Source organism: Eptesicus fuscus, chromosome 13, assembly GCF_027574615.1.
Source record: "Eptesicus fuscus isolate TK198812 chromosome 13, DD_ASM_mEF_20220401, whole genome shotgun sequence".
NCBI classification, from domain to species: domain Eukaryota; kingdom Metazoa; phylum Chordata; class Mammalia; order Chiroptera; family Vespertilionidae; genus Eptesicus; species Eptesicus fuscus.
The window spans coordinates 82775801-82796645 of NC_072485.1; the positions used below are offsets into that span (position 1 = coordinate 82775801).

Genomic DNA, 20845 nt, shown 5'->3' on the forward strand with positions numbered 1-20845 from the left:
ACAGACCCCCCACCCCAGGATTCCTCATACACAGGGGCCCCCCCAGGATCCCTCATATACACAGGCCCTCCCAGGACCCCACATATACACGGGCCTCCCCAGGATCCCTCATATACACAGGCCCCCCCAGGACCCCACATATACACGGGCCTCCCCAGGATTCCTCATACACAGGGGGCCCCCAGGATCCCTCATATACACAGGCCCCCCCAGGACCCCACATATACACGGGCCTCCCCAGGATCCCTCATATACAGGGGCCGCCCCAGGCCACTCATATACACAGGCCTCCCTGGACCCTTCATATACACAGACCCCCCAGTGTCCCTCAGATACATGGGCCTCCCAGGACCCCACATATACACAGGCCTCCCGGGACTCCTCATATACATGGGCCTCCCAGGACCCCTCACATGCACCCACATACATGTGAGCCTTCTTACACCCCCTCCACACACACATGGCCATGAGCAGGGTGGAGGCGGCGGTGGCGGCTGAGTCCCTGCCCGGTGCCAGCAGCAGCCCCGGGCCCTTACACGTCTGTGCTCTTGAGGCTGGAGCTGGAGGCGGGAGTGGCCCCGGGGCCCAGGCCCGGCCCCCACCTCGGCCCGCCGCCCCACATCTTGTCCCGGAGCTCCTCGAACTTCTCCTCCAAGACCCTGTTCTTCACCGACTGCGGCACGTCCGGCACGAACCAGGCCGCCACGAGCTTGATGCACAGGGCCACGTGCTGGGGGCGGGGCGGGGCGGGGCTGAGTGAGGCGGCCAAGCAGGCTGGGGGTGGGGGTAGGGAGGAGGACCCCCCAGATCCGGCCCACCTCGAAGAGGATGAGGAAGGCCAGGCGGATGGCCAGGAGGATCCAGAACTGTTCCGAGAAGTTGTAGTCCTGAGCGTTGCGGTAGTCCCGGTACCTGGGATGGGGCAAGACCTAAGGTCAGGGGTCAGGAGTTCAGAGGGCACACATGGGGCGGTCGGAGGGTCCAAACCTGCATTCAGTGATGTTCCCTGGGCCCTTTATCCTGGCCGGGTCCCGGAAGTCCTTGGTGTGGAACACGGACAGACTGTGGTTGATGTAGCCCGTGAGGCAGCTGGCGGGAGGGGAGAGATGGGGCTGGCTGTGTGGGTGCTTCCGAGAGCTGCCTCCTGCCTGGTGGGTCACCGCAGGGTGGGGACAGTGCAGACCCCTCCGCATTCCTCCATGTGGCAGAGGGGCCCTGGGGGAGGCTGAAGGGGCTCCGGGTGCCAAGGGCTGAGGGAGCCTTAGGTGGCACTCTTGTGCCAGGCAGGCCACGAAGGGTCTGACTTGGGGGGCAGGTGTTCAGTGCCTGCTCAGGAAACAGCTGGTCTGGGCCCGAATCCCCCACTGGGGTCCCGGTCAGCACTCCTGGCTCCGGCCCCGGGTCCGCAGGGCAGGGCAGAGGCAATATTGGCAGCACTGAGCCCTCCCCGGCTCCCCTGCTGAGCTGTGGTTGGGCGTTTCCCCAGGGGTCTCTGGACAGTTTGAGCCCCACCCGCCCGCCCAGGGGCTGGGTGGCAGCGCCCCTTACTCGGCTGAAGGGTGGGCGCCCTGGCGGCACGGGCCGTAGCGGTACTTGTAGACCACTCTGGGGATGAACTCGGACGTGAAGGCGATGACCATCCCGTTGGCGATGACCGCCAGCACGCCGATGGTCTCCAGCACCTGCAGCCAGGTCCCTGGGCCAAGCGGGGCGAGAGGCTTCTGGCTCCTCCAGCCGTAGCCACTGATGCTGCCTGCCCCACCTCCACCGTCCATCCCCCAAGCCAAGAGCCTGGACGGTCTCGTCCCATCTCCGGGAATGGCACCCCGCGAGGAGACCCGGGCCAAGGCCAACAGCCCGCCTTCGCTCTCCTGCTCCCCTGGCTGGACACAGACGGGAAGGGGCTCCGGGCTCCCGGCCTCCCTTGTCTGTCTGAGCCCTCCGCTGCCCCCAAGCCTGCTCTACCTCCCGGTCCCCACCCCAGGGTGGAGCCCTGAGCCCAAGACGAGGCCTCTCTCACAGGTCCCTCCCTCTGCCCGCCCCCCGCCCCCCCCCTCTCTGTCCACCCCTGACACCTGCCCGTCTCAGTGCGGCCAGCCTGGGCCGCCTGCCCTCAGTCCCTGCCACTGCGGCTGCGCCCCTCCCTCCCTCCGCTCCCTGTGCTCTGCCGAGCGCCCCAAGGAAGCTGCGGGCCCTTCCGCCAGATCTGCAAAGTGGGTGCCAGCCTGCCCCTTCCCGGGGCCTGACCCGCATCTGGGCCGACAACCCAGGAAGACCGGGGGGCTGTCTGTGTGGGGAAGGGGAACAGCCTGGTCCCAGCGCCCCGTGCCACCCCGGCCCCCACGCTGAGCGCCCCGCCCTGCGCAGCAAGCCCCTTGGGCTCCTGACCGATGTCCTTGGCCTTGCGTGGCACCAGGCGCCGCCGCAGCCGGACCATCTTGATGGCGTCCAGGCGGATCTCCACGAGGTTGCTGAAGAGCGCGAGCAGCGGGGCCAGCGGGAAGGCGGCCACGAAGATGGTGGTGAAGCCGTACTGGATCACTGCGGGGGGGGGGGGGTCACCTTGAGCTCCGCGCCCCCAGCGGCCCCCCAGCCCCCAGCCCCACCCTGAGCCCAGCTCCGCGCACGCACTCATTTCCATGAACTCGTCAAACAGGCTGAAGGTGTTGACGCGGTTCAGGCGGTAGTTGCGCTGCCAGTCCCTCAGCTCGGGGTCCCGGGCCTCACTGCCCCGCATGGAGCGGTACTTGTGGGCCAGCCACCTGGGGGGGCAGGAGCCCGGTAGGGGGCAGGGAGCAGTGCTGGGGTGGAGGGCCCCAGAGCGCTGGCTCTGGGCACTGGGGAGGAGGATGGGGAGGGGGTGCTGGAGGGAGGTGGGAGGAGGGAGGGAAGGGGAAGGGGGAAGAGGGAGGGGGCAAGAGGTGTCCTCACGGGCTCAGGTACTCCATGCAGTTGCTGAGCGTCTGCTTCAGACCCATGATGATGGCCATTTGCACGAACAGGTCCATCATGCAGCCGCTGAGGTGGCACTGTGGGGGCAAGGGGAAGTCAGATGGGGGAGGGGGCAGGGCAGGGGCAGGGGGGAGGTCAGGCGGGGGAGGGGGCAGGGCGGGCATCCAGGACAGACTGACCTCCTCCAGCTTCCACAAGCCCGCCAGGCGCACTGAGTTCCCGGGGTGACCGTTGATCCTGGGAGGGATGAGAGGCTGAGCCCAGCACCTTGCCCCCAACAAGGGGGGGAGTGGGGCAGGACAGAGGGGGTGTGGGTGACGAGGGGGACAGTGGAGAGGAAGAGAAGGCAGCCAATCCATGATTCTCTCTCATCATTGATGCTTCTCTCTCTCCCTCTCCCTTCCTACCTAATAATAGAGTAATACACCCGCAAGCCATGCCCACCAGCCATGCCCATCAGCCAATCAGAGCGAGTATGCAAATAAACCCAACCAAGATGGCTACAGCCACAGAGAGCAAGGTTTCCTAGGCAACAGAGGAAGCCAAGCTTTCCACCTGCCCTTGCCTGGCCTAAGCCTCCACTCAAGCTACAAAGTTTCGATTATAGAAGGTAAACAAATCGAAACAGAAATGGCGGCAGCCATGGAGCTGGAAAGAGCAGGCCAGGGTTGTCCCCGGCAACAGAGGAAGCAAAGCTTCTGCAACCCTGGCCGGCCTAGGCCTCCACTCAAGGCTACAAAGTTTCAATTATAGAAGGTGAATTAACCCCAACAGAAACGGCTGCCGGCCACGGAGCAAGCAGGAGGCTTGGCTCTGCTCCAGGATACAAAGTTTCAATTGTAGAAGGTAAATAAGTTCCAGATACCAGGGCCTCCACTTGGGTCGCCAGGGGGCATGGCTGGCCTGCAAACCACCACAGGCCCCTTGCTCAGGCCGCCCCACGCCCCAAGGAAACCCCCATCCTGATCCAGGACACCTTTCAGGGCAAACCAGCTGGCCCCCACCCGTGCGCCAGGCCTCTATCCTATCTAATAAAAGAGGAATAAGCAGCTCAGCCAGGTGTAGCTCAGCGGTTGAGCGTCGACCCAGGAACCAAGAGGTCACTGGTTCGATTCCCGGTCGGGGCATATGCCCAGGTTGCAGGCTCGATCCTCAGTAGAAGGTGTGCAGGAGGCAGCCAATCAATGTTTCTCTCTCATCATTGATGTTTCTATCTCTCTCTCCCTCTCCCTTCCTCTCTGAAATCAATAAAAATAAAAAAATAAAAAAAGAGTAATATGCAGATTGACCATCACTCCAACACACAATATGGCTGCCCCCATGTGGACACAAGATGGCTGGCACAAGATAGCCAGCAGGGGAGGGCAGTTGGTAGGCACCAGACCTGCAAGGGAGGGCAGTTGGGGGTGATCAAGCCAGCAGGGGAGGGCAGTTAGGGGTGACCAGGCTGGCAGAGGAGGAAAGTTGGGGGCAAACGGGCTGGCAGGCAGGCGAGCAGTTGGGAGCCAGCAGTCCTGGATTGTGAGAGGGATGTCCGCCTGCCTGTTTAGGCCCGATCCCACTCGGGCCTAAACAGGCAGTCGGACATCCCTCAAGGGGTCCCAGATTGGAGAGGGTGCAGGCTGGGCTGAGGGACACCCCCCCCCTCCGTGCACGAATTTCGTGCACCGGGCCTCTAGTGTATATATAAAGAGAGCAGGTGTGCCCAGGGCTCAGTGAGGGAGGAGGGGGCGGCCTCACCTGCCCAGGATGAAGGCGATGTAGACGAGCGAGGAGAAGTGCGCGAAGAACTGCAGAGTGAAGAACTTCACCGTGAACTTGCTCTCTCGCTCCGAGAAGGTCCTGGACTTCTCTGGGGGAACATGGCTGCCTCACCTGTCCCTCCACGCGGCCCCCCGCCCTGCCCGCTGCTCAGCCCCTCAGGCCTCCTGCGCCCCAGCTGTCTCCCAGGGCCACTCCCGCCTCTGGGGAGAGGCAGCGGAGACGGCAGGGGTCCCCCCCCACCGTGTCCTCCTCTCACCGTAGTCACAGAGCTTCAGGGCCACGTACTTGTTGATCTGCGGGTGAGACGGGGGGGTTGGGGCTCGCTATGGGCTATGGGCCCCAGCGGAGGCCCCCGCCCGCCCACGCACCTTGGTCATGATGAGGATGGTCACGTAGTGCACCAGGGCCCCGGACACCACCACGGCCGTGGTCACCTGCTCCTCCAGGAAGGGCAGGGCCGAGCTGCTGAAGACGGCGGCGGCCGCCACGCGGTAGACCACCAGGACGTGAGCCATGCCGATCATGAGGCAGATCTGCGGGGGCCGGGGGCTCAGAGGCGCGCCGCCTGCCCACACCCCCCCCCCAGGCTCCGGGGCGTACCATGAGCAGGGACAGGACGAGGATGATGGTGCTCTTCAGGTAGGAGTGCTGGTGCCGCTGCAGCTTGTAGTCCGGGCAGTTAATGAGCTCCAGCGCCACCTCCTCCTGCGGGCCAGGCACGCCGCAGACACGGCACACGCCTCAGACACGGCACACGCCGCAGACACGGCACACGCCTCAGACACGGCACACGCCTCAGACACGGCACACGCCGCAGACACGGCACACGCCTCAGACACGGCACACGCCTCAGACACGGCACACGCCGCAGACACGGCACACGCCTCAGACACGGCACACGCCTCAGACACGGCACATGCCTCAGACACGGCACACGCCTCAGACACGGCACACGCCTCAGACATGGGCACATGCCTCAGACACGGCACATGCCGCAGACACGGCACACGCCGCAGACACGGCACACGCCTCAGACACGGCACACGCCGCAGACACGGCACACGCCTCAGACACGGCACACGCCGCAGACACGGCACACGCCTCAGACACGGCACACGCCGCAGACACGGCACACGCCTCAGACACGGCACACGCCTCAGACACGGCACACGCCGCAGACACGGCACACGCCGCAGACACGGCACACGCCTCAGACACGGCACATGCCTCAGACACAGGCACACGCCTCAGACATGGGCACATACCTCAGACACGGGGCACATGCCTCAGACATGGGGATTCAGCCTGCACTCGAGGTATGTGCCCTTGACTGGAATCGAACCCAGGACCCTTCAGTCCGAGGGTTGATGCTCTATCCACTGAGCCAAACCTCAGACACGGGACACATGCCTCAGACATGAGAGCACACACCTCAGACACGGGACACAGGCCTCAGACATGGACACATGCTTCTGATATGGGACACAGGCCTCAGACACGGGACACAGGCCTCAGACATGGACACATGCTTCTGATATGGGACACACACCTCAGACACGGGACACAGGCCTCCAACACGGGCACACGCCTCAGGCATAGGAACCGCCTCAGGTGCGAGAACACACAGCACAGAGCAGGCGCGGCCATCCGGCCGCTGGGAGAGGCCCCCCCATCCTCCGCCCCTCCTACCCCCCCCCCCCGCCCCCCGCCCGGCCTCACCTGGTCCTCGTCCCACCCGTACAGGTCCCAGTGCAGCACGACGCGGGCCCGCTGCCGCTTCCAGAACTCCAGGAACACCGTGGCTGCGGCGGAGCAGGGGTCACAGGCGTCCCTGGGGGGCCCCGGCGAGGGGGGCAGAGGGGCCCCGGCGTTCACCCCCCAGGTGCCCGCAGCAACTCACCCCACAGGGCCATGAAGATGGCGAAGATGACCGTGCCCTCGTTGTCGAAGAGGTGGGTGAGCTGGAGAGAGGGACACGGGGCTGGGCGCCATCCCCACCCCCGGGGCGCCCCGCGGGCAGGGAGGGCAGCAGGGCCGGGCCGGGCAGCAAACCTTGGCGAAGGTGCACGTGTCCGAGAGGCGCTGGTACCTGCGGCCGTGGTCGCCGCGTGGGCACATGAAGATGTCGTGGGCCTCACAGATCTCTTTGCTGGGGGTGCAGGCACCTGGCTGGCACGGCTCTTCCTGACCCCCCCGCACCCCCGCTCCCACCTGTCCTGACCCCACTCCTCCCAATCTGTGACCCCGTCCACCCAGTTCAGGCCCCGCCCCTCCGCCTCCCGCTTCTGGGGGGACCCCACCTGCTCCACCCCATCCTCCCCATTGCCCCCCATCCCTCCCGCCCCCCACCTGATCTGGCTGGCATTGAACAGCGAGAAGCCGCTCAGGAAGACAATGAGGCCGACCAAGGCCGCAGGGACCAGCATGTAGGTGTACCAGCCGAGCCAGGCGAAGTACAGGGCCACCTTCTCACCAAAGTAGTTCCTACGGCACAGCTGCCCGTCAGGGCCACCCGCCAGGGGTGGCGTCCCAGGCCTGTGCCCGGACGGGGCGTGGGGGGGCGGCCAAGGAGAGTCTGTATTGACAGCACATTTGCTAGGGGTATAGGGGTGTCTGTGGGGGTGCAGGTGCTTGTGGGCACATAGGTGTCTCTTTGGGCTACAGTGTGTCTACAGGGGGGTTGGGGCACAGGTGGGTCTGGGCACAGGTGTGTCTGGGGCACAGGTCGGGGCGCAAGTGTGTTTGGGCACAGGTGGGCTGGGGCACAGGTGGGTGCTGGGCACAGGTGGGCTGGGGCACAGGTGTGTCTGGGGCACAGGTGGGTCTGGGGCACAGGTGGGTCCGGGCACAGGTGGGTCCGGGCACAGGTGGGTCCGGGCACAGGTGGGTCCGGGCACAGGTATAGCTGTGAAGGGGCACACTGTGGCTTGGGCAGGGTTACCTGATGTCGTCGATGGGCTGCTCTCGGAACATGTTTCTCCAGCGGGCCCAGTTCCTCTTCAGGGGCTCCTCCCCCTGGCGCAGTGACTGAGTGAGAGCGCCTGCCTCCGCCCTCCCTCAGCCAGGCTCCCGGCCAGCCCGCCCCTCACCTTGTGCAGCGGAAACCGGGTCTCAAACACCCCGTCCTTCACCAAATCCTGGAATGTGTCTGAAGGTCACAGGGAGCCTCAGGTCAGCGGGGAGGGGGGAGGACCCGGCCACATCCTCCCCCGCAACACCCCCTGATGGCCACCGACCGGCCGCTGCCCGCCCCGTCCTCACCGCCAGCTGCCGTCCTGCAGTTCAGGATGAAGTTGACGATCCGGATTCTGAAACACAGGATGGCACCGTGTACCCTCGGTGGTGGACCTCGCCCCCTGCTAGCCGGGCCCAGGCCCCAGCCATCCAGGGGGAGCCCCGGCCTACCTGCCTCCCCACCTGGCCGGAGCCCAGACCCAGGTCTCCTCTGGGAGCCCATCCTGACCTCCTTGAATCCCGCCAGGGTGCAGCCACCCCGTGGCTCCAGGACGGGGCTCTATCTGGAGTGGTCCCTCTCCTCCGAGGACCCCAGAAGCCTGGCCTGACCCCCACCTCCGACCGCACTTCCTCCCCGGAGCTCCCACACGTCCGGGGCACACCCTACAGCTTTAGTAAGCGAACCCTCTTTCCATCCCTGGGCCTTTCCGCCTCAGGGAGACCGAGGCTCAGAGAGGCTGCGTGACTTGCCCGGGGAGGTGGCACAGGAGCATCTGACTGGAGAGCCGCACTCCTCCTGAGCCTTCTCCTATGAGACGTGGTCCCCCCGCCGTCCCAGGGCCCTCGCCCTGGCCTGGTCCTCCCAGACCCCATCAAGGTGCCTCTACTCATCGTCCTCCCCAAGACCCGCCAGGTCCCCTGCGCCCCCAGGAGCCCCTCCATTGCCTCGGGTCCTTGGCCAGTCTCACTACCACGGCCCCGCCGAGCTCGGGGGGCCTGGGGTGAGCCGGCAGGTGGTGGAGGAGGGGTGGGGGGACAGGTGGACCAGGCTGTAGAGCTGGAGCTTGGCGGGGGGGGGGGGGGGGAGGGGGGGAAGAAGCAGGTGCTCAGAGAGAGGCCGGCAGAGGGCCGGGAGGGAGTGGGGTCTGCCTGTGGGTTCAGAGCCAAAAGGGATGGCTGGGTGGGTCCTCTCGGCCTCTCTGAACCCTTCCCACCCTTTCTTTATTTTTTTAATGTATTTTTATTGATTTCAGAGAAAGGAAGGGAGAGGGAGAGAGAGAGAAACATCAATGATGGGAGAGAATCACTGATCGGCTGCCTCCTGCACGCCCCCCACTGGGGATGGAGCCCGCAACCCGGGCCTGTGCCCTGAATGGGACTCGAACCATGACCTCCTGGGTCATAGGTCAATGCTCAACCACGGAGCCACGCAGGCCGGCTCCTGCCCGCCCTGTAAGTGCCATGTAACTTCCAGAATACTCCCAGAGGTGAGAGCTGTCAGCGCCCTTCACAGGTGTGGGAACTGACACAGCCCGCGGCCTCTCCTGCGGGACCAGGCCCGGGCGGGGCAGGCGGGGGTCCGCCTGGCGGGCCTGGGCCAGCCGCTCACCTGGTGGTGTCCGGGATCGGGGGCGGCCGCGCTGACTCCACTCTGGGGGCCGGGCCCTCGGGCTCCATGAGGAGCGTGCGGTACAGGCCGAAGATCCTGCTGTCCGCTCTGATCCCAAAGAACACCTTCTCCTGGTCCTCCTTCACCTGGGGGGGCCCAGTGGACTCTCTGTCCCCCTCGGGACCCTCCCCCTCCATCCCAGCCACTGGCCCAGCCCCTTCACCTCAGGCACCGACCACGGGCCACCCTCCAGCCCCCTCCCCGGCCCCGCCGGCCCTGCTCCGGGCGGCCCACCTTGAACTGGAAGCCCTTGCCCTGCAGGCCCTTCAGGAACTGCCGCTGCCGGTGGACCTGACTGGGGTTCCTCTGGGTGCGGTAATCGGCCACCAGGACGTAGTCCGTCAGGGTCTGGTCGGGGCGGTCGGGCTGCAGGAGGGAGGCGTGAGCTGGGCATGGGGAGTGGGATGGAGCGGGCCAAGCCCAGAGGGTCTGAGCAGAGACTCACCTCAGGAGCGGCCATGTCCATCAGCGGGTAGCTGTCCCCTTCCATCCCCACCACCATCTGCAATCTCTCTTCACCCTGGGCCGGGGGGAGGGAGGGAGGATTGAGCTTGTCCCACCGCAGAGCATCTGCCATGCACCAGGGGGCTTCCCATAACCGGGGGAGGAGCGGGAGGAAGCAGACAGGAGGCCGTCCCTGGGCTTAGGGCAAGTGACCAGCCAGCAGCAGCTCCTCGGAAACATGGCCCACGGTCCTGAGCCCTAACGAAGGCCCTGCAGGCGGGGTTTCTGTTTGCTGTTTGCTTTTTGCTAACCCTCACCCGAGGCTGTTTCCATTGATCTTTTACTTTTTTTTTTTAAATATATTTTATTGATTTTTTACAGAGAGGAAGAGAGACGGATAGAGAGTTAGAAACATCGATGAGAGAGAAACATCGATCAGCTGCCTCCTGCACACGCCCTACTGGGGATGTGCCCGCAACCAAGGTACATGCCCTTGACCGGAATCGAACCCGGGACCCTTCAGTCCACAGGCCGACGCTCCATCCACTGAGCCAAACCGGTCAGGGCCACATTGACCTTTTAGGGAGAGTAGAAGGGAGAGGGACAGAGAGAAACAGCCATGTGAGAGAAACATACCGATGGGTTGCCTTTTGCACGTGCCCCGACCATGGCCCAGGCCAAGGAGGAGCCTGCAACCAAGGTACGTGCCCTTGACTGGAATCGAACCCAGGGACCCTTTGGTCCACAAGCCGACGCTCTATCCACTGAGCCACACCCACTAGGGCACAAACAGGGGCTTCACAGCCGTGGAGCACGCACGGGGGAAGACGTGGAACTCGGGAAATGCAGGAATCAGGCCAGGTGGCCGGGAGGTGCCTGCCGCCTGCTACCCCTTCGGTCACAAACGCCTGAAGGGGCTACAGTGCCGAAGTCGGCAGAGCCCCCGTGCTGCCCGGGAGCACACATGGGTACGTGGATTTGGTCAACAAAATGAACATCCCACAGCCCCGCCCCGCTGCGGCTGGAGACAGGGACAGGGCACTCACAGTCGCCAACGTCACACCGAAATGGAGGGGATAACGCGCATTCCCACGGCGGGTGCATGGGTGAAGACCCCGTGGTGGCCCCACGTGGGGCAGATCACGCCACCGGAACACGAACGGGCCGCTCCGCCCACGAGGCATTGGGGTCCCACGTGACGTATGACCCAGTTCCGTAAAACGAAGGCCAGTGAGGACCCGCAGGTCCGGGACAGACACACAGACGCTGCATCAGAACCTCAGGGGGGAAGCGGATACGTGCGGCCTCCCGACCCGAGTCTCACCGCGCACTGTGGCCCCGGGGAGCGGGAGGGAGCCTCATCCTCTCCTGCTGCGTGTGGGCTGCACTCAGCGGCCAATGGAGAGTGTGGGCGGAACAAGGAGTCACTTTGCAGAGCAGAACCAGGCGGTGAAGGTCAAGGTCATGGATGGCACTCAGAGGTCAGGGATGCGCTGCGATGGTGTGTGGTGCCCTCCCTAAAACCTGTAGTCCCGTCTCAGCATGGAAGACATCACAGGGACCTTCTCCAGACCTGAGCTGGCCCAACAGGCCAAGGACAAGGTGGGACGGGGACCTCCCGGACAGGGGGTGGCCAAATGCCACGCGGGGTCCCTCACCGACCGGCCAGGGAAGTGGGAAAGTGGGTGGCGTCGGAGTCGAGGCGGCTGTGCTGTCTCCTCATTTTTTAAAAAAATGTTTTTATTGATTTCAGAGAGGAAGGGAGAGGGAGAGAGAGAGAAACATCAATGATGAGAGGGAATCATTGATTGGCTGCCTCCTGCACGTTGGACCGAGCCTGCAACCCAGGCATGTGCCCTTGACCAGAATCAAACCTGGGACTCTTTGGTCCGCAGGCCAACGCTCTATCCACTGAGCCACACGGGTCAGGGCCTGGTCCTCATTTTGACCAGGGCCCAGGCGCTGGGCGCTGACGTCAGGGGAAGGGGCCCGCTCTGTATGTATAACTCCTTATAACATGGGACCCCATGCCAAACCACCGAGCAGGGGGAGCGGGATCGGGCGGGGGACTGAGACAGTGACCCAGGGCCCTCCATGGGGAGCCAGGCGGCTGGGGTGGGGACACCGTCCACAGTCAGAGCAGGTCACCTGGGAGACCTGAGCTGAGGGGCAGGGCGAGGGCCCTGGCCCCGGAGCCCAGAGCCACACGACCTCAGGCAAGATCACCCACCTCCTCCAGCCTCGGCCGTGACAGTGCCAGCCCCACCGGGCTCAGTGCCACACACCAAGCACCCGCGGCCCCCGCACAGCACCGAGCACGCTGTGCTCGCACGGGTGGCAGGGACCTCAGCCTGCGTCCCGGCTGGCAGCTCCCAGGGAGAAGGGTTTCGGGGGACAATCCAGGGGCTGTGTCCATCAGAGGACCCGGCGCACACCAACTGCTGGCAGGTCTGGGCACCCCCACCCCACCATGGCCCCCCTTGGCCCCAGGCTTCTGCCATGGCCCCCGCCCTCCAGAGGCCCCGGCTCACCGCCCTCACACCAGTCGCCCACGGCCGAGACTTCGGTCCCGCTGGTGCCCCACCTGCTAGCCTGTCCCTTCTCCAACCACATTCCTGCCAAGCTCAAGCACGCCTCTTCCAGAAGGCCTGACGGGACTGCTCCAGCCAGTCTGCCCTCCAGGACTGCCAGGGAGTGTGCAGGCCGCCTCGTCCCATTTGAGTTTCAGACAAACAAGATCCCTGTGAGTGTAAGTATGTCCCAATTACTGTTATCAGGGACAGGCTTACACTCTGGGGGTTCTCGCTCCCACCAGGAGTCGGGGCTGGGAAAGTGCCTTCTGTCTGTCCCTCCCAGTCTGGCTCCAGGTCACCAGCGGGACCAGCAACACGGCTGGGCGGAAGGGACCACCACCCAGCCTGGCCGGCGGGCTACACGGAGCACACACGTGTGACACCACGTCAGCGGCACACGGACGCATGTGGGCTTCCCCTCACCGTCTCTGAGGGTCACATCACACCCGGCCCTCCTGACTCAGCCCCGAAAGCTCGTCATCATCCAGCGAGGGGACATCCTGCCCCCACCCTCCCTGAGCAAACGCGCCCCCCTCCCCCCCGCCCACTCCGCCTCTCAGCTTCTGAAGCAGGTCTGCCCTCCCTCCTCCCTGCCCCCTCTCCCCCTCCCCCCCGCAGCTACCCATCTGTATGTCACTGTCGATTCATTCTTTTGTGTGCTGTCCATCCATGCGTCCCCAGACGCCCGCAGATGACGCGGCCTGCCCTGTGTGCAGCCCTCCTGGGCAGTGTGTGGAGTGAGGGGGCACTGGGCTCTGGAGGGGCCGGCACCTGCAGTCAGGGTGGGCAGCCTGGAGCTTGGCCTTGTGGGGCAAGAGGCTGGCAGGAGGCAAAAAAGTGGGAGTAGCTCCTGGGAGAGGGAAGCCGGCTCTGAGGAGAGCATGCAATTGGTGTCCAGAGACTCAGTACCCAGCACCTCCGAGGGTTTGGTACTCAGTACTCCCAGGACTCAGTATTCCCAGGGACTCAGTACCAGCACCTCTGAGGATTTGGTACTTAGTACTTCCCAGAACTCAGTACTCCCAGAGACTCAGTACTCAGTACCTCCGAGGATTTGGTACTTAGTACTCCCAGGGACTCAGTACCCAGCACCTCCAAGGACTTGGCAGTTCCCACTCCTAGGGACCTGGCACTCGGCGCCTGGGAGAGTTGGTAGTCACTCTTCCCGGGGACTTGGCCCTCAGCCCTCAGCATTGCAGCTTCGCAGAAGCATCAAGAGCAGAGGGAGTTGCTAGAGGCTGAGGCTGCAGGGTTGGCAGATGCCAGACCACGGAGGACTGCTCAGGTGCGGGAGCCTGGACTGCGGCGGGGGCCACGGGGAGCCCTGGGAGGGGTCTGGGCCGCTGAGCACGGCTGCCTGCGTCTGCACCTGCCCTGCAAAGGGTTAATTCTCTCACCTCCGCCAAGCCAGGTGCTGCCGCTCCCCCACCCAGCAGGGGCCTGACCCCCAGAGGGGGGGCAGCAGGGGAGCCTGGGTGTCCCGAGGGATCCGGGACAGACCGCCTGCTCTGGGAGGCCGAGCAGCCGGGCGGGCGGAGGCGGAGTGAGGCTGCCTCCGGCCCACGCCTGGGAGGGCCCCGCGTGGCCCCGGCAGGCTGGTTTCGCTCTCCCTCGCGGGGCCTCTCCTGCCGCCCAGGTGCTGGCCCGCCCTGCAGACTCCCTGGGCAGAGGGGAGAAAGGGTGCCTCCTGGACCTCCTCCTGCCACCTTCCCGCCTCACGCACCTGCTCTGTCCCCAAACCAGAATCCGGTCGCCCTCGGCCAACCCACCTCTGCCTGGGGCAGGACCCCAGGGAGCAGAGGGCCCGGCTGGCCACCCTGGCCCTGCCAACCCCCCGCCCCCCCCCCCCCCCCCGGAGGCCAGGGCACCCTCCCTCAGGCACCAGCTACAGGGCAAAGCTGCCCAGGCAAGGGAGGGGGTCCTCACGCTGACGCAGGGCCTGGGGGCGGACAGGCCTGCCCATCTAGGCCCCACTCACTCACTAGGACCCCCCTGGAGGCGCCGGGACCCCAGGAAAGCGCCCTCCTCCTCTCGCCTGAGGATGGAGTTGAAGCCCAGGCTCAGGGCTCTGTCTGCTTTGCACCCCAGCCTGGGTCCCAGGAACCCCGGGGCCGCGCCAGGGGAGGCGGGCAGAGCTGCTGCAGGGGCCACAGGGGGACCCAGCGCAGCCGACTCACCTGCATGTTGGCAGCCCTCGCGGTGGCTCAGCGGGAGCCGGGGAGCCGGGCGAGTCCTACCTGACTTCCGCGTGGGACTCACCTTCCTGCTCCCTCCCCGCCCTCCCGCTGCGGGCAGTGGGGAGGAGCCAGCGCAGGGTGCAGGGCACACCCCTCCCAAGGGCCTGCACCCTCACCTGCAGAGGTTCCCCCTGGAAGATGGGCTCAGCTGGACACCCTCTCCCAGGGGGGACCGGGGAGAGAAGGGGGCACACGAGCGCTCCCCCAATGCCCTAGCTCCCCTGCTCCCCTTCACCCTTCCTGAGCCCAGGACTCAGCTTTCCCAGGTCCCCTCCAGCACCCAGCCCCGACCCCCCAAGTCCAGAGTGGGTTCCCCTAGAGGAGAGACGGCTGGGAGGATGGAGGAGGAGGCAGACGCCACAGGAAAGGTCTCTTCTGCCCTGAGCCCCTGCTTTGTGGTGCCAGGCTCTGAGCGCTGAGGGCTCAGAGCAGGCGCTCAGCAGGGCGCGGCTGGCGGGGGGGGGGGGACAGGCAGGAGCACCCCAAGTGTCAGGGGGCAGGAGCGCCAGTGCTGTTGGAGTGCAGCCCTGTGCAGGCGGCCGTGGCTTCAGACCCAGGGTGACATGTTTGCTGTGGGTTCCCGCAGGGATGACACATTTCTGTTGGGGGACCCGTGGTGGGCTGTGACTGGGGGGGCCCGTGGTGGGCTGTGACTGGGGGGACCCGTGGTGGGCTGTGACTGGGGGGACCCGTGGTGGGCTGTGACTGGGGGGACCCGTGCTGGGCTGTGACTGGGGGACCCGTGCTGGGCTGTGACTGGGGGGACCCGTGGTGGGCTGTGACTGGGGGGACCCATGGTGGGCTGTGACTTGGGGGGACCCGTGGTGGGCTGTGACTGGGGGGGACCCATGGTGGGCTGTGACTGGGGGGACCCGTGGTGGGCTGTGACTGGGGGGGACCCATGGTGGGCTGTGACTGGGGGGACCCGTGGTGGGCTGTGACTGGGGGGACCCGTGGTGGGCTGTGACTGGGGGGACCCGTGGTGGGCTGTGACTGGGGGGACCCGTGGTGGGCTGTGACTGGGGGGGACCCATGGTGGGCTGTGACTGGGGGGACCCATGGTGGGCTGTGACTGGGGGGACCCGTGCTGGGCTGTGACTGGGGGGGACCCATGGTGGGCTGTGACTGGGGGGACCCATGGTGGGCTGTGACTGGGGGGACCCGTGCTGGGCTGTGACTGGGGGGACCCGTGGTGGGCTGTGACTGGGGGGACCCGTGGTGGGCTGTGACTGGGGGGGACCCATGGTGGGCTGTGACTGGGGGGACCCGTGTTGGGCTGTGACTGGGGGGACCCGTGGTGGGCTGTGACTGGGGGGACCCGTGGTGGGCTGTGACTTGGGGGGACCCGTGGTGGGCTGTGACTGGGGGGACCCGTGGTGGGCTGTGACTGGGGGGACCCGTGGTGGGCTGTGACTGGGGGGACCCGTGGTGGGCTGTGACTGGTACGCCGGAAACCCCACGCCGTGGCCGAGAGAAGCATCTGCAGGCGGCCAGACCAGGACTCGTTATTATTATTTTTAAAATATTTTTATTGATTTGAGAGAGAGAGGAAGGGAGAGGGAGAGAGAGAAACATGGATGAGAGAGAACCATCAATCCGCTGCTTCCTGCACGCTGACCACTAGGGATCGAGCCAGAAACCAGGACGGAAGGTGAAGCCCAGGCTCAGGGCTCTGTCCGCCTTGCCCCCCAGCCTGGGTCCCAGGAAGCCCCTGGGCAGAAACCACAGGGCAGGGGGCCAGGCCCTCCAAGGCAGCTTGGCCCCTGCCACCTGGCCGTTGGCACACTCCCCCCGGCCCCGTCTTGGGCGAGAACTCGGCAGAGGCCCACGGGAGCCTCCTCTCTTCCCCGTGGACCCTGGACCCTGACCCCTGCCCTTCCTCCTCCAACTCCACAGAGCCTGGCCTACCTGGCTCTTCCCTCTGAGGAACTGGGGCCCCTTCCCACTTCCTCCGCCCCTTCCCCTGGGGTCACTGGGGGCCCCCACAGTGGAGGTCCAGATGACAGAGCCTCTAGGAGGGCCCCAGGTGGGATGCCCCAGGCAGGAGCAAGCACCCCTGTCCTCCGCCCCGTGGCTGCACGTGGCCCAGACACTCGGAGGTCTCACCGAGGTGCTTCTCGGAGGCAGCGCAGGGCCAGCTGGCGGCCCGCTTCCTGCGTCCCCTCTGGGCTGGTCCCGGGCCCCCACCCCCGCCCCTTGGGCTGCAGGCCCCTGCGGGGGAGACCCTCGCCCAGGCTGGGCCCCTGCTGCCCAGGTCCGCGGGAGCCTGTCACACCAGGTGGCATCGGGGTCCCAAGAGACCCCTGCTCTCCCTCCACCACACGTTCCCACCAGCTCCCGTTCTCGCCTCAGGAACAGCTGTCCTGGCTGATCGGACACCCCTGCTGTCCCCAGTCTCTGCACCCACCCGCAGGGAAGGCCCCGGGGGCGGGTGTGCACGTGGGGGTACAGTGTTTTGTAACCCGCTCACCTCGACAGACGGACCAGCCCCGGGGAAGCGCAGTCATTGTTCCTTCACAAACCTGCAGGCTTCTGTCCCAGGTGTTTTAAGAGAGCATCTCCGCCAACGTCTCACCACCACGAAGGGGTCCCGCAGGCCCGAGGAGACCTGGGCGCTGCGGCCAGGCCATGCCCACGCCAGCTTCGTCTGGCTACCCCGGAGTCAGGCCAAATGGACACCTTCAAAGCCCGGCCCCGCCCTGGCCGCTGGGGCTGCTGGCGGTCAGCCCATCCCTGGAACGGCCTCCTAGGCGCCACGCCGCTCCCTCCCCGCTGGGCTCCAAACCCTGCAGCGGGCTCTGCCGCCCCGCGTGTCCGTGTCCGTGTCCGTGTCCGTGTCCGTGTCCGAAGGGGAGGGGCACGCAGGGCTGCCTGGGTGAAGGGGGGCGGTCAGGACAGGGACCGGGTGGAGGTGAGACCCGGACAGGCCCAGGTGCAAAGCTCCGGTGCAGGGCTCACTGTGGGGTCCCGGGGCGCGGGGGGTGGGGGAGGGCGGGGATATCACCCACTTTCTTGTGCTTGAGTTTCTCGGTCTCTGAACCGGAGATGGAACTCGGACCTGCGGGTGTAAAGATCACACAGCCGGCATTTCTAAGCCTCGGGAGCTCTCGCTGGCCAGAGGCCAGGGCTCAAAGGCGACTAACGAGTGATCCGCGCGGGGCAGAGGGCGCCCCGGCTCGCCCCTCCCGCCCTGCTCCGGCCCCGCCCCGCCCACGCTCGGTCCCACAGGCCCCGCCCCGGTCCCGCCTGGACTGGAACCCCAGGGCGCCGGTATAACGCCCTGCCCGGCCTCTGCGCTCTGGAGAGGCCGCGGGTCCCTCTGTGGAGGAGGGCTCCGGATGCAGGTTGGCAGACAGGCACATACCCAGGAATGGGCCCCAACAGCGCCAAAGCGATGCCCGGACACTAAGCGCCACCAGCTGGGGCGGGAGGCCAGGGTCCTGAAGGATGGCTTCAGCCCGTGGGGTGGCCAGAGGCCGGCTTGCTCTGGACGCTTGCTGCTCCAGAGTCCACATCCCTTCCCGGGCACAGTGGGTCCCACGGCGTCCGCTTGTGAAGGCCAGCGCCTGGGACCTGCTTGTCCTGGTCCATGAGTGCCTGTGGCCCTCAGGGTGGGGAGCAGAGTCCAGCCCTGCCTGTCCCCTCCAGCCTCACCGCCACCCACTCGCACACAAACTCCAGACTGGCCAGAGACGCTGGCCACCCTAGGAAGGCGCTGAAGCCTGGCGCAGGGAATGGGCCAAGGGCAGGCAGAGGGCAGCAGCAGGCCCGGGAAGGCCCCACGGCACACCTCCCGGAGCCAGGGTTTCCTGGCAGCCTGTTGGTCCCCTCTCTACTGGGAGGTTCCACGTAGGGGTCAGGGGCTGAGACTCAGGGACCCATCACCACCAGATCACAACCGGACCCCTTGCTTGGCAGGCCTGGCTGTGTGCGGGAGGAGCCCCCGCAAACACGGTTTTGCGGGTATATCTTTTTTTAAAAATATATATATTTTATTGATTTTTCACAGAGAGAAAGGGAGAGGGACAGAGAGCCAGAAACATCGATGAGAGAGATACATCAACCAGCCGCCTCCTGCACACCCCCCACTGGGGATGTGCCCGCAACCAAGGTACATGCCCTTGACCGGAATCGAACCTGGGACCCTTCAGTCCGCAGGCCGACGCTCTATCCACTGAGCCAAACCGGTTTCAGCTGCAGGTATATCTTAACAGCTCTATTGACCTATAATTCACATAGCATACGGCCCACCCAATTAGAGTGTACAGTTTATTAGTTTGTGTTTTTTAAACATATTTTAATTGATTTTTTAGAGAGAGAGAAGAAGGGAGAGGGAGAGAAACCTGGATGTGAGATATGAGATAGATCGGCTGCCTCCTGCACCCGCCCCCCCTCCTACTGGGGATAGCGCCCACACCCTGGGCATGTGCCCTGACCGGGAATCGAGCCGGCAACCTTTTGGTGCACAGGGACAACGCCCAACCGCCTCATTCGTTTTTAGTGTCATCACAGATATGTGCCCCCATCAACACAGTCCGCTTCAGAACATCCTCACGGCCTGGAAAAGGAACCGGGACTCTTTAACAGTCACTCCCCCGCCCCTGGGGACCACGGATCTACTCTCTGTCTCCACAGGTTTGCCTGTTCTGGACATTTCATGTAAATAGATCATACAATATGTAGTCTCTTGTGACTGGCCTCTTCCGCTTAGCATCCATGTTGCAGCATGTGTCACAACTGCATTCCTCTTACGGCCCAGGCATTTTCCATTGTGTGGAGAGACACAGTTTGTGTATCCATTCTTCAGTTGACGGACATTACCTGCTTCCCGCTTTTGGCTATTATGAACAACTAGAGGCCCGGTGCACGAAATTCATGCATGGGTAGGGTCCCTAGGCCCGGCCAGCGATCAGGGCTGCTTCCTTCCCCCGGCTGCCCGCTGCTGGCTGCTGGCTGCTGGCCGGGGCCTTCCTTCGTTCTGTGCTGCCCCCTGGTGGTCAGCGCACGTCATATCAAGTGGTCAAACTCCCGGTCAGTCAAACTCCTGAGGGGACAATTTGCGTATTAGCCCCTTATTATAAAGGATGCTGCTGTGAAAACGAATAAAACAAACCTCATTTAAATGGAGTCCGGAGGCCTGAAGGGGGAGCCCTCACACATAATTCCAGGTCAATTACACCCCAATGGGAAGAATCTCAGTTACAGACGCAACAGGCAAAGATACCTGCATTCCCAGCCAGATGTGTCCCTACTACCCCGCGGGGGAAGGCCCCAGCGGGAGGAAGGAAGGATTTCTCCTCGCCCAACAAGCCCAGCCAGTGGGAACCAGGGCAACTTGGCCAAGGAGCAGCCGCCACCGCCCCGACTCACTGTCCTCCAATGGGCTTTCGCTCACAGCAGCCTTTTTCTCTCTAAGTGACCTTCCTCTCCTCTGCCTGCTGGACTTGCCCAAAGTTCCTGCTATAGCACGTTTGTCCCAAATTGCAATCCTCTGCGGTTCCTGAATAAATCCACTTTTCTGGTAAATAACTGGCTGTTTTAATTTCATTTTTTAAAAAATATATTCTTATTGATTTCAGAGAGGAAGGGAGAGATAGAAACATCCATGGTGAGAGAGAATAATTGATCGGCAGCCTCCTTCACGCCCTACCCTGGGGATGGATCCCACAACCTGGGCATGTGCCCTGACCAGGAATCGAACTATGACCTCCTGGTTCATAGGTCAACGCTCAACTACTGAGCCACGCCAGTGGGCCTGGCTTTTATTTTTTTTTAATAACTGGCTGTCAACCTGTATACCTAGGAGGGGAATTGCTGGTCACATGGTAACTGTGTTTAACTGAGTTGTTGTCAGACTGTTTCTCAGAGTGGCTCAGGGCTAAGGTTTGTGCGGGGCGGTCTATATCAACAAATTGAGTCACCCCAAATCAACACGTCCTCACTACTCTATCCTGCAGGCTGGAGTCCGGAGATCCTGACAGCTCTGGTCCCTCGTAGCTGGGACAGGGGGTCCACCAGGAAGGCGCTCCAGGAAAGCGCGGGCGGGGCTGGGGGGGCGGCTTGGGTCAGGCCCCCTGGGGAGTGGGGTTAGGGGAGCCCCAGCATCAGGAGGCTCTCAGCAAGCCGCAGGAGGTTACCTAGCAACCGGGCGGCATCCTTCCCAGCAAGCACCGCTTCTAATCCTTGAGGTCGGAGACTACAAGGCCCAGCATGCCCCGCGGCCCAGAAAGTGCGGACTACACGTCCCACAA

General features: G+C 64.4%; 1 protein-coding gene across 1 annotated transcript; it reads right to left on the reverse strand.

Annotated features, from left to right (window-relative positions):
• Positions 1-532: 532 nt before the first annotated feature.
• Positions 533-14540, reverse strand: ANO9 (anoctamin 9). The gene is made up of 23 exons (XM_054725727.1): positions 14535-14540; positions 9786-9860; positions 9575-9706; positions 9281-9426; positions 7978-8024; positions 7806-7864; positions 7658-7731; positions 7066-7200; positions 6769-6865; positions 6617-6677; positions 6436-6518; positions 5317-5421; positions 5085-5249; positions 4973-5009; positions 4693-4804; positions 3132-3189; positions 2932-3029; positions 2632-2762; positions 2389-2541; positions 1549-1696; positions 988-1089; positions 819-912; positions 533-730 (listed from the first exon to the last, which is right to left on the reverse strand). Exons 1-23 carry the CDS (start codon positions 14538-14540, stop codon positions 533-535), a joined length of 2316 nt encoding a protein of 771 aa, XP_054581702.1.
• Positions 14541-20845: the final 6305 nt, after the last annotated feature.

What these genes read in the sequence shown, in the direction of transcription:
- ANO9 (XM_054725727.1), bottom strand. An exon ending in GCAAGGGCTTCCAGTTCAAG is followed by an intron (nt 9,427 to 9,574) that starts GTGGGCCGCCCG and finishes GGGCCCCCCCAG; the next exon opens with GTGAAGGAGGACCAGGAGAA. An exon ending in CCATCCTCATCATGACCAAG is followed by an intron (nt 5,010 to 5,084) that starts GTGCGTGGGCGG and finishes TCTCACCCGCAG; the next exon opens with ATCAACAAGTACGTGGCCCT.